Source organism: Halictus rubicundus, chromosome 2 (assembly GCF_050948215.1).
Source record: "Halictus rubicundus isolate RS-2024b chromosome 2, iyHalRubi1_principal, whole genome shotgun sequence".
NCBI classification, from domain to species: domain Eukaryota; kingdom Metazoa; phylum Arthropoda; class Insecta; order Hymenoptera; family Halictidae; genus Halictus; species Halictus rubicundus.
In genome coordinates, this window is record NC_135150.1 from 1,956,360 (window position 1) to 1,976,914 (window position 20,555).

Below are 20,555 nucleotides of genomic sequence, written 5' to 3' on the forward strand. Positions count from 1 at the left end.
ATATGGAGCCGCCTGCGCAAAACATGGCCGTAGCCGTGCACATGGCGAAATTCTGGGCGGAAAAACCAGCATTATGGTTTGCGCACCTGGACGCCCAGTTCGGTTTGCGCGGGATAACGCAAGAGGACTCCAAGTACCACCACGTGGTGGCGCAACTTGATGTAAGAACCGCGCAAGAAGTAGAGGATATCCTGCTGAACCCGCCGGTGCAGAATAAGTATACGCGGCTAAAGGAGGAATTAATCGCGCGGCTCTCCACTTCCAAGCAGAGGAAGATTAAGCAGCTCCTCGAACACGAGGAACGAGGAGACCGGACGCCGTCGCAGTTCCTGCGGCACATAAGGAGCCTGGCGGGCAACGAGGTGCCGGAGGATTTCATCCGGACTCTGTGGATGAGGAGGTTACCCGTCGCCATGCAATCGGTGCTGGCCACACAAGATGGCGTCGAGCTCGAGAAAGTGGCGGCCCTGGCGGACCGGATCAGCGAGGTCACGCCGGCGCAGATCCACCCAGCAGCGGCGGCAAACAATGTCGCAGCGCTCGGCGACATCAACGCCCTCGTCGAGCAAATTGCCGCACTGGTGACCACCAAGCTGGAGGGCAGAGGGCGCCAACCAAGGAGCAGCACGCCCAGCAGCCGGTACCGTAGACGTTCCCGGCCGAAGTCCAAGGCCGAATCTCGCCCCAGCGGCATCTGCTGGTATCACGGGCGATTCGGAACCAAGGCGACAAAGTGCACGAAGCCGTGCACTTTCCAGTCGGGAAACGACCTACAGAGTCGCTGATGGCGACAAGCGGCCCTGAGAGGACAGCACGTCGCCTCTTCGTAACCGACGCAACGACGAAGACCCAGTACCTGGTCGATACCGGGGCTGAGGTCAGCGTGTTCCCGCGAAAAAAAGTGACCGGTGCGCGAACGAAATCGAGCTACCTGCTGACCGCGGCGAACGGTTCACTAATTAACACTTACGGGCACGTAGTGATTAGTGTAGATTTAGGATTACGCCGGGCATTCCCGTGGACGTTTGTTATTGCAGACATTTCGCGACCCATTATTGGTGCGGACTTTTTAGCCCGATTCGGTCTCCTGCCGGACGTCCAGGACCGTCGGTTGATCGACAAAATCACCGGCCTATCGGTAACCGGAACAATACCGACCGGCACGGTCGAATCGGCTCAATGCGTGGCACCAGTGCGGGACAGTGCGGTATACGCGCTGTTAAAACAATTTCAGGGTATTACGCGTCCCTCAGTGTGTGGCAGTGCGGTGAAACACGATGTTAAGCATCACATCGTGACGACACCGGGACCTCCCGTATCGCAGCGACCGCGGCGTCTCACGACGGACCGGCTGAAGGCGGCGAAACGGGAATTTGAGTATATGCTGCAACAGGGCATCACTCGTCCGTCAAAAAGTGCCTGGGCATCGCCGTTACACCTGGTGCCCAAAAAGAATAGTGAGTGGCGTCCGTGCGGGGACTATCGCGCGTTGAACGCTAGGACGGTACCCGACGCGTACCCAGTGCCGCACATTCAAGACTTCGCGCAGAGTTTGCACGGGAAAACGGTTTTTTCGAAAATAGACCTAGTGCGCGCGTACCATCAGATCCCGGTCGCGGAAGCAGACATTCATAAGACCGCGATCACTACGCCGTTCGGGTTATTCGAATTCCCGGTAATGACTTTTGGACTGCGTAACGCCGCGCAAACGTTCCAACGTTTTATGGACGAGGTAGTGCGCGGGTTAGACTTTGTTTATGTTTACATTGACGACGTGCTGGTGGCGTCGGACTCAAAAGAGCAACACCTCGGACACTTGGAACAATTGTTCCAGAGGTTCGCCAAGTTCGGGGTAGTGATAAATTCGGCAAAGTGCGAATTTAGCGTCCCGGAGGTGCCTTTCCTCGGGTTCACGGTCGGCAAAGCAGGGATTTGCCCGTTGGCCGATAAGGTGGAGGCCATCACTCGTTACCCCAAGCCGGTAAACCAAGCCGAACTCAGCAGGTTCCTGGGCATGGTAAACTTTTACCGGCGGTGCATCCCTGGGGCGGCGAACATCCAAGCTCCACTCGTGGCTTGCCTGACATCAGGCAAGAAGAGCGAGCCCGTGGAGTGGACACCGGAGGCAGACGCGGCGTTCACGAGGACGAAGGCGGCTTTGGCAGCTGCAACCACACTAGTGCATCCGTCAGCCAAGGCCAAACTGGCCATGATGGTGGATGCCTCGGACATCGCGTTGGGAGCAGTGCTGCAGCAGTTCCGGCAAGGTACCTGGGAACCGCTTGCTTTCTTTTCTAGGAAGCTGAACCCGGCGCAGCGGAACTACAGCGCGTACGACCGAGAGCTGCTGGCAATGTACGCGGCGGTGAAATATTTCCGCCACGCGGTGGAAGGCAGGAATTTCACCATTTTCACCGACCACAAGCCGCTGACCTTCGCCCTCAGCCAGAAGCCGGAGAAATGCACACCCATTCAGTTCCGCTACCTGAACTACATCGCACAATTCACCACAGATGTGCAGCACGTCAAGGGCGCAGAGAACACCACCGCCGATGCCCTATCGCGCATCGAGGAAGTGGTTGCACCGGTGGATTTTCACGAGCTCGCCGACGCGCAAGGTTCGGACGCCGAGCTGCAGCGGTTGATGGCAGACCCCCGAGGCCTGGTCATCAAGAAGATCCGCCTCCAGCAGCCCAGCGTGGACGTGTACTGCGACATTTCCACCGACCAGGCACGCCCACTCGTGCCAGCAGCTTTTCGCAGAGCCATCTTTAACAGCCTACACGGTCTGGCACACGCCGGACCCAAGGCAACCGTGAGGCTGGTCACGCAGCGCTTCGTCTGGCCGTCCGTCAAGAAGGATTGCCGCACCTGGGCGCAGACGTGCATGCGGTGCCAACGGGCGAAGGTTTCACGACACGTGTCGACGCCGGTCGGGGAGTTCACAGCTCCCACCGCGCGTTTCGACCACATTCACGTGGACATCGTTGGACCACTGCCGCACTCCAGGGGCTACACGCACTGCGTGACCGCCATCGACCGCTTCTCCAGATGGCCGGAGGCGTTTCCAGTGGCTGACATCAGCGCGGAGACCGTCGCGCGAACGCTGTTCGCGGGCTGGATTTCGCGCTACGGCGTTCCACTGAGGATAACGACGGACCAGGGTCGGCAGTTCGAGTCCGTGCTATTCAAGACATGGGCACGAGCGCTGGGAGCGGAACACCATCGAACGACAGCGTACCACCCACAGGCCAACGGGGCCGTAGAACGTCTTCGTCGGCAGCTGAAAGCGGCCATCATGTGCCGCCAGGAGGAAACCTGGTCGGAGGCGCTTCCGGCAGTCCTGCTCGGCATCCGGGCAGCAGTCAAAGAGGACAGCGGGACGACACCAGCAGAAGTGGTCTACGGGGAGACTCTGCGTCTACCCGGCGACCTGATTGCGGGCAACGACCAGGTGGAGCTATCCGTCTTCGTGGAGCAGCTGCGAGACCACATGAAGTCGCTTAAGCCGGCTCCGAAGGCGCATCACGGTCATCGACGGGTGTTCGTGTTCAAAGACCTCGACACGGCATCGCACGTGTTGGTGTGTCGCGACGCGGTTAAAAAACCGCTACAACCACCGTACGAGGGACCATATTTAGTTTTAAGCCGTAGTGATAAGAACTTTGTACTTAGAATAGGACAACGCGACGTAAACGTTAGCAAGGACAGGCTTAAGCCAGCGTTTCTGGTCAGCGAGAACTAGTGGCACCGAACCATCATGTGCAATACCAGCTAGGGCCTCCCAAAGACACAGCAATTTTCCTGTCTACCGATAAATATCATGTTTACATCTAAGTTCTTGTTCCTGCAAAGTTTAAATAGTCGTTTGTATATATTTCATAGTTATAGCACCGTAAATTCATGTATATATGTTATATTTTGTTTTTATATATATAGCGCGATAACCAACGAGCAGAATTAGCATGTCTGTCTGCGTCTCACCCGCCATTACTGGCGAGGGGGGTGGTGTAGGGAGTATCGTTGACTCCCTAGTGCATCCGCTAGGCGACGCAGCGGGCGCCAATAAATAGGAGCACGACTCTATGTACCTAGGGATTTTCCCCGAGACACGCTCGGCGTCCTCCCTAGGCACCAGTCGCACTGAGTCTGCCGCCACGTGCAGATGCAAATAAAGTTCCTCTTGCCAACATACACGTGCCTAGTTCTTTACCTGGATGGTAGGCCCCATACCTACACCACTAATAGACTCGTGTGGCTCGTCACCCGGACTGCTTTTCCCCGTTCCCGGTGGCGGTACTTATCCCGGTGGCCGATCATCTTTACTCGCGAGAGCGGCCCGTCGCGGCGTTGGCCCTCTCGCGGTCGCGGTCCGTACTGGCGCGGCGCGTCTACGGTGTGATCGGCCACGGCGGTCTCCGCCGGCGCGCGGCCAGGGGAAGGCTCGCGTCGAGGGCAGGATCGTTACAATGTGACTCCCTTAGTTCTACAATGAGTTCTGTTTCATCCTGGAGTTTCAAATCCTTTCCCAGCTTCTTCCTTCTCGTCTCCCTTCCTTAGCCAATAGGAAAATTAGAATCTTCTGGCTAGGCGTTGATTCGTCGGATGACTCGTCTTCCGGTTGCTGCTTGATGGTGATTGGTAGTGCATGGATCTTAATAGCGCACGCACGGAGGTGGGTTACGCACGAGGGTGAAGCCCCGCCAAAACGAGGGACGTGGGGCCACGTGGGACCGAACAAGAGAGAGAGGTCCGAGGGAGTTCCAAGAGGTCCTTGACTGAGAATTTATGACCTCTTGTCCTTAACTGATTCCGGACTTCGACTATCCCTAATTTATGTAGAATTGGAGAAGCTACTCTAAGAGGCTGCGTGACTTTCTCTAAATTCCGCAATTAGTCTCGCCGACTCGAATTTCGTCAAGGATCTCTATGGAACTCTCCCGGTCTCTCTTTACCTACTCTAAACTATCGCGCCCAAATAAAATACGTATGTATTAAATACGCGATTACATCTTATATTTAAATTTGCCTCTCCGCGCCATTAATCGATACTATATATATCTAGCTATGTTCGCGTGGTCAACTGGCCACGCTAGAACATCGGTAACAACATACAATCTACCAATAGTGCATACTAAAATTACTATAGCGGATTACTAAATTGCACTATACTAGAGATTTCCTCTTTGACTACACTTTTCTAACAACTTGTTGCACAAGTCAGCTGATTAGATAAGGTATCGGTCATGTCATTGAATATTGTGCAATTACATTTATTACACTCTGTAAAATAAGCTATTACGACTTAGTGCATTTCGTCTGGTAAGAATTTATGAAAATTACGTTGAGCTACTTGTGTTTTCATTTGTTTCCTTATAAATTAAATAACATTCCAACCAAAAGAAGAATACACTTTTAAAAATGCTGAATTCTACATAGTGTTGTGTACCATAAGTATGTTTTGTCCAATTATACATACCCATGCGCGTCGCATAAATTATTTCTAGTAACAATGTATTTTGATTAAATATAAAGTGTATTACAATTTTTAATCATGTACCTGTTTAGCAAGTCATTCTTTTACATATATGTAAGTATATAAGTAACAAATGTAGATTTTATTTCACATGTAACATTTGAAACCATAGAACATAGACCATTATTACAAGGTACAGCATATTTAAATATTATCAATAAGTTGTGAATTTTATTTACTTGTAATTTACACAAACACCTAAACTCGAATAGAGTAAAAAGTTAAAAATAATGGAAATTTATACCTGGCTCCAGTTTATAAAAATGGGCTCGTGGAATTGTATATTTGCACAAGTGTTTACAATCTATTTGTCACCCTCTTGTAATTAATTACTCACAAATGTATGTTTAGATGTTTGCTAGGATTTGTGTGTATGGAAGTAGTTCTAAAGTGCCAATTTCATTATCCACATCAAGGAATATTAGAAACTATTCTGCTGTGATGTCTAAGTTTGATCTTCCTGATCGTTTGAAAGGCAATGATAAGTCCGTATGGTAAGTAAAGTATAATAGATTGTATTAACACTCAAATTTACTGAATGGTGTGAATTAAACTCTATCAGGGTCGAATATATTCAGCTTGCATTGAAATACAAACCATTGAACTTGGGACAAGGATTTCCAGATTTCCATGCTCCTGAAAATGTGACGAAGGCTTTAAGCGAAGCAACTACTAGCGATAATCCTCTTTTAAATCAGTATACTAGAGGGTTTGTAAGTATCTGGTGTAACTGCAAGATCTTTATTTTTATTTTCACCAGTCATTGTGTTCTATTAAATTTCATGTTATTTCAGGGTCATCCACGTTTAGTAAATGCACTTTCGAAATTGTATTCAAAGCTTCTGAATCGTGAGTTAGATCCGAACAATGAAATTCTTGTTACAACTGGTGCATACGAAGCTTTATACTGTACATTACAAGGCCACACAAACCCTGGTGATGAATGGATAATTATTGAACCCTTCTTTGATTGTTACGTACCTATGGTAAGATCTGCTGGTGGAGTACCTAGGTTCATTGCCTTGAAACCTGTAAGTTTTACTTTATGCAAATATATATTTTATATGCTAATAAAAGTCCTTGAGTTACATATTGGTTACCGTTTAAGAAAAATAAAAATGGTCCCTTGAGTTCAGTTGATTGGGTATTCGACAGGCAAGAATTAGAAAATCTGTTCAATGAGAAGACCAAAGGGATAATTGTTAATACTCCGCATAATCCTGTGGGAAAAGTTTTCACTTTAGATGAATTAGAATTTATTGCTAACTTAGCTAAGAAGTGGAATACAGTCGTTGTATCCGATGAAGTTTATGAATGGATTGTATATGAACCATACAAACACATCAGAATTGGTATATTATTTCTTGACATAATAGTATTACTGTACAGAATATTTTATTTAAACGCTGACTACATTTTAGCAACACTACCTGACATGTATGAACGTACAATTACCATTGGCTCTGCTGGCAAAACATTCAGTGTTACTGGATGGAAAATAGGATGGGCCTATGGTCCAGCTAATTTAATGCGTAATTTACAAGTTGTTCATCAAAACGCTGTATATACCTGCAGCACTCCGGTCCAAGTAAATATTGAATGTGTTAAATACAAAATAAAAACATATATATATATATATATATATATATATATATATATATATATATATATGTAGCACCAAATAATATTGATGTAAATATTTTAGGAAGCTATTGCCATCGGATTTGAACAAGAACTAGCAAGATTTGGCCAACCAGATTGTTACTTTGTGAGTTTAGCAAAGGAACTGATGCCAAAACGAGATTACATGGCTAAATTTCTTAGCGACGTGGGAATGGTACCGACAATTCCTGAAGGTGGTTATTTCATGGTAGCTAACTGGACTGCTTTAGAAAACAAAGTCAACTTAAATGAAGAAACCGATGCAAACAAAGATTATCGGTTCACGAAGTGGATGACGAAAAAAGTTGGAGTTCAAGGAATTCCACCATCCGCGTTTTATAGTGATGAACATAAACATCTAGCGGAAGATAACGTTCGATACTGTTTTATAAAAGTAAGAAATCAATTTATTATATAAATATATAAATACATTCTGCTCAAATAATTGGTTTATATTTCCTGCAGAAAGATGAAAATTTGAAGAAAGCAGCTGAGATTTTAATGAAATGGAAATCCCAATAGAAGAATGGATAATAGAAATCCCTATAATTTAACTGGCACTTGTTATTTTTGTTTAATGCTGTGCCATGTGTGTGCTTAATTATTGTATGTACTCCCAGCACCAGTACCATTTATTGCCAGTACAGAAATATCACAAATTATACGGATATTACACTATTATACATTTTATACGGAAAAGTCTCCACGCAACCATCTTTTTGCGTCCTTTGTATCAGCGCCGAAAGTTTTACCGAATCTGCATAAAATAAATAAAGAATTTACAATTTTTGAAGATATAGAATGAAATCAATTCACCTGTATGTTTCACCGGGTACGTGACCCAGATAGTTTGGAAGCATGCCAACGTGTTTGTGGTAGATTGTGGTTGGTTGAATTATGAGCGGTGGATCGGGTCGTGTAATCGTTGCCGGTGCCCATTCGGTGCTTTGTCGTTTTCGGTAATTCGATGTAAATTCAGTTAGTGCACTGTTTGTGGCGGGAACATTTGAAACGCCGAAATGTGCGTATCCGTATGGTATGTGACCGGCATATCCTAAATAGATTACAAATATTGTAATTATTATTATTCTATGTAAATTGTTTTATACAGACCATAAAGAGGACTAATTGCAATTCATATATTTGTACTTTGGACTTTTCGATCAACCATATAAGCTATGAAAGGTACAAGTGAAAGTTATATTGACACTCACGTCTAGCATTCTCACGAATAAAAGTGTATCGCATTCGTTGTTCACTATCTGTAAGATCCATCTGCGCTAATATTCGTTAGTGGTACACTTCCATGAATTATTTAGTATTAATAAAATCCAAATATATTTAAGAATTTAATGCAACAGTAGGGGTTAAATGTTTAGTGAAACAGTTGAATTTTAGAGATGGAGATTACAGAAATTAGCTACGTAATCGTTTGATGTTAAATTCAAGGTGTATAATGATTGGACTACGGATTTCAGGCATTCATGACAAAAATGGGTTATGTGAAATGTAAAATAGTAAAAATATTATAGAAAAATATATCATATTTTTTTCTAATTTGTTAAAATTATTGATAGACGAAATAAATGTTTCACTCCTGTTTCTTGCAATTGATGCAAAAAATGTTCATTTTTCATGAAGATCCGGAGTCTAATGATGATGACAATAGAAACTCACGACTAATAAAATATTTCTTGGGATTTGCGTTGTCCATAAAGTAGGGGGATGGGGAGTGGTCTTTAGGTTGTTCGTATTGTTCATCCAAAAATAGGTTTCTCATTACTCCAACACAATCAGGACGAACAGCAAGCATGGGTAATTTGAATTCACTTTTAATAAGCTGTCACACACGGTAGAGAATAATATTAAACATAATAATTAATTTTGATTTTAATAAAGCATTATGTGCTTAAAGTTTTTACCAGACGATCTTCTAAGTTTCGCGGTTCACCATGGCCGCTCTGCAGAGCTACAGTTTTCTTCAATTCATTAAGAGCTGCTTTATTTTTTAATTGCTGTCGTTCAAATTCAGCAAGTCCTTCAGTAGCAAGTACAGTATATCTTTGTCCATTCCTGGCATTTAATCTTGGTGTAAAACCTAAAATAACAAATTCGTTGGAGTTTGACAAATTTTCTAACGAACGTTTCGATGATACCTTCATAGCCTGGCATGAGGGGATGATAAAATATGGGGTCGGTCCTTTTGTATCGGGAATTTACAATGTCTATGTCATTTTTCGGCGGTCTTTGAACCTAGCGATTTATAGAAATCACTGATTTTTAACACGTATCTCAAATATACTTCCGTTGTAGAGATAATCGAAAGATATTTGATAATTACCTCGTAATCGTCGGTGACTCTATTCGATAAGATCAGTGTGTCCGCATGATTCACTGTTGGATCAAGAAGCAATTTGTGTGTTATGCTTCCGTAAGTTTCGCCACATCTATAACGGTATTGAGGGCAATATCCAGCGTATCTAAAATAAACAATTATATTGATAAAAAGTGTATTGGAGGAAATAATAAATTTGTTTTATTAGATACTGGAATTGTTTCAAATGTTCATAGGCTAATACAGAGTTCACTCTATATATGTCCTAAATGCCTAACTGATAAAAGTTCCAGAACTATGTCCACTGCCGCGGGGTATATGTACCCCGTGAGGCCATGAACCTTCCTTTTCTCGCTCGGCGTGGATCAAAGAATAGTATCTCCTGGTCGATATATGTCCCTGGCTAAACCCGTGTTTTGGACATATATCGAGTGTAGACTGTATATATGAAAGTGATAAATATATTCAACTTTTCTTTTCTTTTCTTTTTATATATTACAAAAAAAAAAAAATTACATCTAAACAAGAAGACGGATCTGACAGATCTGTAATTTATGTATAAATAAAAATAGCATATTTACCCGGGAACGAGGTGTGGCTCTGGAGTAGCCAACAATTCTGCACCAGCGGTCATTATTGAAATTTTTCCGAACCTAACTGAAATTTATTTACATAAAACGAAATGTTTCTACATTAATTTATCGTCATAACGCCAAAAACGTCCGCCACGTATCTGCGATTTAACACTTGAAGTTTACTGCAGAATTCTAATTAGTGTTCTGCTGAACTTCCATCGATTATACAATATATATATAATCTTATCACATTTTTGGTACTCCAGGTCATCCGAAGGTCATGACTTAAACATATTCAAATGTATGTTTTAGTCGCTACAAGATGGAACAAAAAAGTTTTGTGATAAAAAATAAGGATGACCTTGAAAAAACGGAAAAAATAGTCGGACAAAACAAAATTTTTCTTCTATGATATTCCTCCCTCCATACCATTTAAATTATGCCATAAATCTTTTTTGTGCCATTAAAAATATTTAATAGGCCATATTTAAGTGGCCTCCTTCTGCTGAGACATAATGTATATTGTTCAATGAATTCATTATCTCTCGAAGTAGTTTAATTTCAAAATTCAAACGTTAGTTTTGAACTTCAGAAAATCGATGTATTGTAATCAAGTTTTAATAAACAATATGGAATCTCAAAATTGTATAACAATATAATACAACGAAGATTTATGGATTTCTATATTCTTTAATGTAATGAATCCTTTATTTATGGAAATAAATATGTACACGACTTTTTTTTCTTAGAATGCTTTAAAAATGCAAAAATATCGGGTCATCCCATAAATTTAACATCTTCCCTTCATATTTTCGTACGGCAAAATACAGAAATGTAACCACGACCCAATAATCATCTACATACGTGGTGGTGAAAAGTCACTAAACCACCATTTAAAATTAGAATTTGCGTATAAGATAATGCAGATAAGTATTTCCGTCTAAGATTTCTGCAACGTTACTTTCGCACATCATCTAGTAAACTGATTCTTCCTTCATTTCGTGAAGCAGAAGTCGTTTGGTCCAATTTTGAGGAAAGCTGTTCGAAAGGGTGTTCTACTGTTCGTGTAAGTCACCGTGCAAAGAAGCAAACGCTTGAGTAAGAATGCGGGAAAATAAAGCAAAGGGGTAGGACCCAATTACTGTGGGGGTACCAATCACTGTGCTTATATTAATTATACTTATTTCTAAAGCGTAATGAGTATTAAAGAAGAGATATATAGCATATACAGTTTTTACTCGATATATGTCCAAAATACGGCTCTAGCCATGGACATATATCGGTCAGGAGATACTATTCTTTGATCCACGCCGAACGTAGAAAAAGACAGCGAAGCAGCAGAAGCCTTTGTTCATGGCCCCTCATGGGGTATACCCCGCGGTAGTGGGGATAGTTGTGGGACTTTTATCTGCTAGGTATTTGGGACATGTATGGGACTGTATATATTAACTGATTTTAATGAAAAAAATTTAATATCTTTTTTTAACCAGTTAACTGTGTTTGACAAGTATACTCGTCATGAAGAAATGGCAATATTTTGTGTCATGACGAGTATACTCGTCAAAACAGCTATAATTCAAACAGCGGTTAATTTTTGCGACGCAACTTAGGTACAGATTTTTCAAAGAGGTCGCAACAGCTAACTGGTTAAATATTCATTATGCTTTAAAAATAAGTATAATTAATATAGTTTCAGTGTGATTGGTACACCTCCGCAGTAACTGGGTCTCTTACCCTAGCTCTTTGCATACTCGCATTCTTGCTGTTAGGGGGTTCTTACAATAAGGGGTTCGCGATGACTAAGAATCGACGCTTTTATGCTTTTACTTTTAACTGTTGTTGCACTTGCAGGAAGGATTAATTACGGGGCAGGCTCGACGCGGCTTTATTTCACTGTGACTTTCAACGGATAACGAATTAAGGGAGCTGCTAATTGACCGCCGGGAGGGCCATCGTACTCGCAAGAGGCGAGGAATGAATTGACGTTGCTGGCTCCGAGGAGGGAGGACACGTTGCGTAGACAAACGAAAGAGGTGTACGATCAACGATTCGCTTTCCAGTTTTCACGGGACTACCGTGGCGAAAAGAACTCAGAAATGTCACTTTCGAGTAGTCGTTCACGAACGGACAAGCGATAATTCCGAGAGAAAAGAAAAAGATAACGCGTCGTTGAAAATCCTTTCTCTTCGTGCGTGCGTGCGCGCGCGCGCGCGCGAACATGTGTATTCCGGAGCATGTGCACCGGTAAATGAGCTACGTATTGTTCGTAACGGATCAAGACTGATTACACACGTGACGCAATCTATTGCCTTTGAAATCGAAGGAATCTGCGATAATGATACCGCGACATTTTTTCATCTCGATATATATGATAATACTCGGCAGTGCGATATCGGCGAAGCTGTGCGAGACAACTGGAATTCAATTTTCCTTGTGACGCATCGATTTCGGGTGTTCAGTGAGACAAATATGTGGTTCAATCGGGAAACGAGTTCTATATTCTACGTAGATGCTGACATTAAGTCTACGGATCTCGCGGAGAATGATAAGGTCAGTGGAAGAACCAATTATAGATTTTTCTTTGTTCTCTCCTCTGTTTGTCGCCGTGAAGTGTGAGAATAATGGCGTTCATTGTTAGTGTCATCGTTGGGTGCAGATCTTTATGTATTTTTTTGCGGATGAACAAATATCGATATAGTAAGGCTTATTACTAATATTAAGGTACACCAATGAGTATTCATAAATTGTTTTTTTTTTACAAATTGGTTTGTTTAACAAATTGTTCTTGAAGAAACAACGTATAATATTGAGAATAAAAAACGTAAAGTAGAACCTTAGAAATAAATGTTAATTTTGGTAGTTTGTAGTGTTTATTTATATAGATAATAAACATTAAACGATGATTATCGAATCGGCACAGTTAATTGAGGAATATTCATTTCTCGAAAATAGTAGATTGTCGTGACACTGAATATTTTTATTCAATGGAAAGTTTCGCGGGGAGACTGAATATTTAATCAGTGTTCCTTTCAGACAATCTAGTCAATTATTTTAATATTGATTAATATGAAATCGTCCACTGACTCTAAACGCAACGCTCCGATTGAGACGATAGAAAACATATTATTAGAGGCTTAAGGTTTAGACAACGCAATGGCAAAAGTGAAAACTTATGCGTGGCAACACTCGTTAATGAGCTGTTCGTGTTCTTCGACATTGAATCGGGGCTACGGATCAGAAACCGTAAAATTAGCTGTTTGCAGTTCCTATAATATTTTACGCTGTTTCCCACCGTGAGATAAAATTGATATGCAGACATACGTTCGACAATGTGCGCGCAAGTTGAATTATGCATAAATTGATCCTAGGAACATAACATTATAACCTCTCGTTGTTTATCAAATTAATATATAAAGTGCATAATATTAATATGAAAATTAAATCGTGTTTGATCACAATCTATTTCAGTTAGTCCTGAATAAAATAAATAATTTAATGAAAGAATATAATATTTTTTACTAAATCATTATATTCGATGTTGGAAAGATCGCCTTTAATCTCTTAGTATAGCTTGATTGTCAAAGTGTGTATATATGTTGTGCAAAACATAGAAAAAAAGTATAAATATTTTATTGATTGCACAGCCTATAGTCTGCCTCGAGTGAATTTTTTCTTCGCTTTTCTATATCGTCTTTGTTTTAAAGAAATTCTGTTTACGAATACTTTTTCACAAAGATGTTAATCTAAACAACAGTGTACTCTTCACTCGCAGCTACGAAAGTTATGGCCATTTCACTTGAACGAAGCATCAAATCGACGTATCGGTTTTGCCTCGCCTAAATGGCTGTCACTTGCATATGTTTATTTTTATTCGAATCGACTCCATTGTAAAGGCCCGTTTCTATGTGCACAGCTTGAATCTAAAAAAAAGTCGTGGATCGACACGAAAGTGTGGTAGACACTTAGAGGTCAGTGCACCGTTGATGAAACCCTGTGCCGTTGCCTCGCAGGAGAGGTATCTTATCTTAAGGGTGGCACTTAGGGGATGGTGGCCAGGTGTATGCGAGGTAAATCAAACGCATTGCATCCGGTTTGCGTACGTTGCTGTGTACACGCTCCGTGGCGGCAAAGGAATAATCATTTTCTTCTCTCTTCCACCGATGTTTTGTTTTGCGTCCCCGCGGCTGGCGCGACCAGACCGGAAGCTTTATTATCGCGCTGCTCGTTGTAAGCTGTGGGTGGACGTACAACTTAACCATAGGCAAAGATATGCGTGGTACAAACTCTGCGTCCGAGATTTATTCGACCAATTGCGGATAAAAGTCACCGCTCCTGGTAATAATAATCGTGTAAAGGGTGACCTGGATAGAGGGTCCGAATTACTTTCGACGCAGGATGAGTCTATTAACACATTGAACGCCGCCGGCATAAGAGACATTTAAAGCCTGAGCACCGGCAACGTATCGGCCACTTAAAGCCAAAACCAGCAAAAAAAAAAGTCAGAATCCCGAGTTTTCGCGGGGCCGGCGCTCAATGTGTTCAAACGAAACAGTAATACATACATCGGCTTTGTTCTCACTGGACTTACGGAGCACCAAACGTAACGATTTTACATTACCTTATGCAAATAACAAGTGTGTATTTACAGTGTTTACTCTATATATGTGTTCCAAATGCCCACTGTATATGTCCCACTGCCGCAGGGTACCCCACTCCCGTCAGGGGCCATGATCCGGGGCCTCTAGAGCTTCCCTGTCCTTTTCTACGTTCGGCGTGGATCAAAGAATAGTATCACCTGGCTGATTTATGTCCCTGGCGACACTCGTATTTTGAACATATATCGAGTAAACATTGTATTCCGATTTTTAGCGATTTCTATCATAATGTCCAAAGGACTAAAAGTGACTTTTCACGTTACTTTATGAAAATAATACACATGCGTTTACTCAGAATTTTTTCGATTTCTATCACAATAAAGAAGATAACAGATCATTAAAAGTAACGATTTTACATTAATTTATAAAAATAACAGAATTTTAACGATTTTTGATATAGTGTACGTCCAAAAAAAGAAATTTATCGAATAATTTTATTTATTTTTAAAAACTCGATAAACGCGGATTAGAGAATTTGGAGCTCGTCATTTTGTCGGACCCTGTAGTAGCGTTGATCATTTAATAATGTTAATTTAATAATGTAGTTGCACAATATTTCTCAGAATGGTCTCGAGACCAAAAATACTAAATTCCTATGTAAAATAATGGGACTGAAAGTAAATAAACCACGTGTAAACATATGTAATAAATTGACAAATGATAAACTAAATAATATTAATACAAATGTTCGAATTGCATAACGATTGTACTATACGTTTACTAAGGATGTAGTAATAAATGATCGAAGTAAGCTTGCGAAACGGAAAAAATGAAAGTGTTTTGTTAGTCAGGCTAATGAATAATTATGTGGAAATTATAAAATGAATCATTCTCTGCGGAAGGTTGCTATAGTACATCGTACCTACTACATATACGTTACCATCGAGCAGGATTAAAATTGTTTACAGTCCAGGGCGTTGTTCTTATCGCCAAGCTTCGTCAACAGCCGTAAATCATAGTAAGCGTACGAAGTTTCACAGTCTGATTGCATTGGCTATGCAAGCGTATTTCATTTTCTCTTTCTCTAGCGCATAACCTTGCAATTAAAGCGTCGTTGGGCACGAAATAATAATTGGCGCCCAAACAAAACGATTTTCAGTCATTTGCCTTTGGATAGCATACCATTTTCACCGTCTATGATCAAACATAAATACTGTTGATAATTTGTGTTTGGTCATCCATGGGTCCATGGGTGAAAACTATAAATCGTTTTGTTTGTTCGTCAATTACTTATTATTTCGTATTTAACGACCCTTTGATTATTAACATGCGGTAAACATGAATTTTCTTTTTCTTTCGGGAAATTATTTCCGACGACGAAGTTACAGGGCGCGAATTAATTGATTTACACTGTTTTCTTGCTGTACGATTTCTTAAACAATTTTCTTCTCGAAAGATAAATTATATGTCTTTCTATGTCTGCCCGTACGGGCAGCGATTTCCTTGCACTGGGCATACACAGAACGGTGGGCACGAGTCCCATGCATTGCCATAGCTACGTGGCCTGCTGCGGCTGTTCTACGGCTGTGCTATGTAACTATGGTCTATCCTTACTTCGCTAAGTCATTTGCCCGTAGCTGAGCCCACGGGCATCGGCGGGCGATCTTGCCCACTAATAGGCATGTTGAGCAGCTCTGCTCTAATGGCTATACAGTGACTCAAACAATTGATCAAATGTTTAATTTTGTTTCAATTTCATATTTAATTGAACACATGTTAATAAGATATGTAACAAAATATTTTATTACAATACATACATAGTTTTCGTAGTTCGTATAATACAGAATCAACTTAAATATGTTACACTTTTTAAACAAAATTAAATGAAATTAACAAATTATGTAATGATCAAATTTTTGAGTTTGAAAAAATGAAATATTAGTACTTCGTATACCCTCCTTTCGCTTTCAGTACGGCTTCTATGCGTCTAGGCATACTATCTATCTACTAAACTTTTACACTGTTCAGTCTTAATATTTTCCCAAGCGGTTTTAACTTCTGACCATAATTCAATAATACTTCTTGAATTGTGATCGAAGTTGGCAACTGTTCTTTTTAGTAAACCCCATAGGTGTTCTATTGGGTTCAGATCGGGAGACTGCGGGGGCCAATCTAAAACAGTAAAACCATGAGCTGTTAACCATTCTTTGGTAATATTTGCCTTGTGTTTAGGGTCGTTATCGTGCTGAAAAATGACTTCTTCTGCGTTCTTATTCCATTTTGCCAAACTTCCAATTAAACTTTTCTGCAGGATGGATGTATATGATGTTGCAGTCATTCGACCTTCAATTTTTTCAACGCATCCGATGCCCTCACTGGTCATACAACCCCAAACCATGATATGGCCTCCTCCAAATTTCAGTGTTGGATGAACGTGATGCGACCGTACTTATTCTTTATTTCCTCGCCATGTCCATTCGCGTCCATCGCACCCAAAACGATTAATTTTCGTCTCGTGTGACCATATTACTCGTGCCCAATCGAAATCTGTATAATTTTTATATTTCTCGGCAAACTGCAGTCGAAGCTTCTTGTGCCGCTTTGTAAGAAGAGGTTTCTTCTCACTGTTTCAGCGCTTACGTTAATATTATGGTGTCAGACTAAATTTTTTTGCATCTGTACAGCATTATCAACGCTACCATTACGGATTGATCGTATGATTAATCGCTTTGTGGTAGTGGATAACTTTGATTTTCGTCCTGCTTTATTTTTTAGTATGTTTTCTTTTGAAGTTTTACGTACTGAAGACACAGTACCAACAGAGCACAGTACCTTCTTAGAAATCTCGCGATGAGAAAGCCCAGATATTAATAGTTTTTTAATTTCTGATATTTTACTTGCTTTTATTGGTCTTATTATGAAATATGACTAAAAATATTTTTTGTATTAATTATTTTATCACAAACGTATTCTCGAATGTTTAAATATAACGTTATGAGTCACCAGTAATTATATTTGTGCTAAGGAATGCCAAAAATATAAGAATTTTTCACAATTCAACTCAACACAAATAATTGATCAAATAATGCACAGAATATACAAATTCGTAATACACGTCCGCTTTGTACGATTACAGGGCTTAAATTGTCGTGAAGTACCGACGCAATGTTTACATTTTTCGTATATATATCAACAATCTTAAGCAAGATTCTGAGAAAGGTGTACTGTGACTTGTTTTCGTTTTGTTCGAACATTTGATCAATTGTTTGAGTCACTGTATATTAATAACAAGAAAGTGCAATTTCATTTCGATTTAAAGGTACTGTGTAGCCTCCATATTTAATTTATTCTGTCCGAAATTTTAATTACGGTTCTGGTCAACGTTATAAACCAAGAGGTTATTCAGGATTTGTCTTAAGAGACTTCTTAGTACTTAACTTAAATATTACGCAACTATCTTCCTTTTGAGTACGCTTTTAGCATTGTCTGCACAGACAATTTATTCGAATGAAACGTGATTATTATCTACATGTTCAGTTGAAATAACAATTAATTAACGTTGTGATAAAGATAAGGAGGTATGCACTTGAAAAAGTCGAGAATATTGATGCGACGACTATTTATAAAAACCTGTAAAGGTTGGTTAACTGTTAAATAAATATCCATCGTCTAACAAACTTTTCCCCGTGAAACTTCGCACCTCGGTGTAATTCTTTTCTGTAAACAGACAATTTCTCCCCCGTGAACAGTTCAAACGGCTACCGTGTTAGGCCGATGTACGCTGCCAATCATGTTCATTCACGTGATCACGCGGGGTGACAGTGATCGATCGTGGATCCCTCCCATGGTTTTCGACGCATCGTTCATCCGCGTACATCTCACTTTCGAACGATAAACAAATAACGAAAATTACGATCGACTTATTACCCAACAGTTTAGTTAGTCGCCATTATACCTGTTTAACAAGCGCACGTCACGGTTTCCTGTCAACATCTTGTCAATCTTCTGTGTAACTCATTATTTGTAATTAATTCTACTTCGTTTATATAAAAATAGATTTGTTCTACATACCCTTCTTTTATCAAATAGTCTTAGCTAATATTTGTTTGAGATTTTTACGCATTTCTGGCATGTGTACATTTCTAAAATGTACAAAAATTGTTGGTATTAATGAAAAATTAATAACATATTGATTTTATTTTCATCGTAAGGAATCTTTTCTCTGCCATCAGTTTCAAAGAAACTCGAACAAACGTGCTCACAGATAAAAGTTTAGATCCTCAGGATCATCCCCCTACATTGGACTATTCTAGAACATCCCTTTCGCACGATTAGCTTTGAGCCAACCCTTTACTTTTTATGATACTAGAATTAAAAAATTACCAATCCGGTGGCAAAAGTGTGTAAGTAGATTGTAGCAAAAAAAAAAAAAAAGAAAAATATCTCGTATTTAAAAAAATTTCACAGAAATAGAAAATTGGAAGAAAAGCTCGCATAACATTTGACTGACCCTCCTGTAACTACAAACCGTAGACAGACGAACGAGGCTCGGCGAAAGGAGCGATTTTTCAGGGACCAAGAGGCAGACGGTGATCTGCCGGTGCACAAACAAACGGCGCACATAATCGGCTGCAATGGCTAGCAGGCTAAAGTATCGCTAAGTACCGATCGTCCTCATTAACGTCATCGAGCAAGGTGGACAGTGATCGATTGCTCGGCTGGCTGTGTGCTCTTCAGGAGTCGCGCATGCATAATCGTGTGTGCAGGGGGCAACGGCTCATGCGCAATCGATCGATCGATAAATTATGCACCGGAACGCCGGTGTACATACGTAAATCATGCGTCTGCCCTCCAGGTCCGGGCCGGCCTAGCCCGTTCGTTCCCCCTCTTCTAGTCGTCTCTTTCTATTTCCTTGTGCTGTTCGTTTTCTTTTTCATTATCATCGTCTCCGGTGTTTCCGCCTTCCCTTTCCGTCTTTGTGTCCTCTGCAGCTTGGAAATGGCATCCGTGTGCCGCCGAGGCCTCGCGTCCGACTACAGTCCGTGCCGCGGATGTATCCGCATGATCGGCGTGACTCGCATCGTATTCGCCGCGCTTCATTGTTCCGGTCGCACGGGCCAGGAATATCGGCGATGACCATGGAGCCACGCGTTGGAGAAAATCAACGATGACCGCGAAGAAAGGGACACGTCAACTATACGTGGCCCTTTTTTTCCCCCCGCTTTTTTTCCCTTTTTCCTTTTTTTTCTTTCCACGCGCAGAGGTCGGACGAGCGCAACCAGACACTGACTCATCCGGGTTTCATGCGCACGATGCGCGTGCACGCGCTCCGACGAACAAAGGGGTGCAAGCGAACTCTTCCCTCCGCAGGATCGTGTGTGCCTACCTGTTGTCCGTTCGGTATTCCGACGACGCGCCGATTGAAATGCTATCGATGACACCTACTCATTATTGGAGAAAAAAAGAAAGACGCAATGTTTCCTCCTTTTCTTAGGGGACCTGCCTAAGCTCGATTGCACAGAGGTGTATGTGTGTGTGTGTGTGTGTGTGTGTGTGAACCGAGGTCCCGATCGGGCATGTACGGGAAATTGTTATCTAGATACAATGCGCGCGGAACGGCGCCTGGAATACGCGAGTTTAGTATTGTTCGTCGAAAGAATTTTTTTCGAAATACTTAATGTTCAATTGTAAGAAAATTTTCGTCGGTGATTTTTTATTTTTTATTTTTATTTATTGTAGACTGTGAAGAGATATTCTGAAGAAGTTGTTTGGGTCGATTCGTTCGTTACCTTAATTTTTCAACCGTGACACAATTAATTATATTTTTTATAACAAAAATTAATTATTATATG

The 20,555-nt window shown here is 41.5% G+C and overlaps 4 protein-coding genes across 9 annotated transcripts in view; 3 read left to right on the forward strand and 1 right to left on the reverse strand.

The window, feature by feature from the left end:
- The first annotated feature begins 2 nt into the window (after positions 1–2).
- LOC143362154 (uncharacterized) lies at positions 3–785 on the forward strand. Its single transcript, XM_076802066.1, has one exon. It carries the CDS (start codon positions 3–5, stop codon positions 783–785), a length of 783 nt encoding a protein of 260 aa, XP_076658181.1.
- A 4,394-nt stretch (positions 786–5,179) lies between these two features.
- Positions 5,180–7,991, forward strand: Kyat (Kynurenine aminotransferase). Of its 6 annotated transcripts, none has more exons than XM_076803837.1 (8): positions 5,180–5,322; positions 5,888–6,030; positions 6,099–6,249; positions 6,331–6,567; positions 6,645–6,888; positions 6,958–7,124; positions 7,242–7,592; positions 7,664–7,991. In XM_076803837.1, exons 2-8 carry the CDS (start codon positions 5,888–5,890, stop codon positions 7,718–7,720), a joined length of 1,350 nt encoding a protein of 449 aa, XP_076659952.1. In that variant the 5' UTR covers positions 5,180–5,322; the 3' UTR covers positions 7,721–7,991. The 6 variants fall into 6 exon arrangements, with proteins under 6 accessions (XP_076659952.1, XP_076659966.1, XP_076659956.1 ...); XM_076803851.1 differs by having other exon boundaries at positions 5,218–5,322; positions 5,953–6,030; XM_076803841.1 differs by lacking the exon at positions 5,180–5,322 and adding an exon at positions 5,341–5,454.
- LOC143363363 (CIMIP2 protein CG18335) lies at positions 7,886–10,208 on the reverse strand. Its single transcript, XM_076803962.1, has 7 exons — positions 10,115–10,208; positions 9,540–9,678; positions 9,355–9,451; positions 9,121–9,296; positions 8,876–9,038; positions 8,015–8,252; positions 7,886–7,955 (listed from the first exon to the last, which is right to left on the reverse strand). Exons 1-7 carry the CDS (start codon positions 10,165–10,167, stop codon positions 7,886–7,888), a joined length of 936 nt encoding a protein of 311 aa, XP_076660077.1. The 5' UTR covers positions 10,168–10,208.
- LOC143363178 (uncharacterized) overlaps positions 8,228–20,555 on the forward strand; it is a 108,841-nt gene continuing 96,513 nt past the window's right edge. Inside the window, exons 1-2 of the mRNA XM_076803780.1 lie at positions 8,228–8,383; positions 11,960–12,658. Coding sequence (XP_076659895.1) covers positions 12,578–12,658 — 81 coding nt within the window. The 5' untranslated portion in view covers positions 8,228–8,383; positions 11,960–12,577. The remainder of the gene's footprint in view (positions 8,384–11,959; positions 12,659–20,555) is intronic.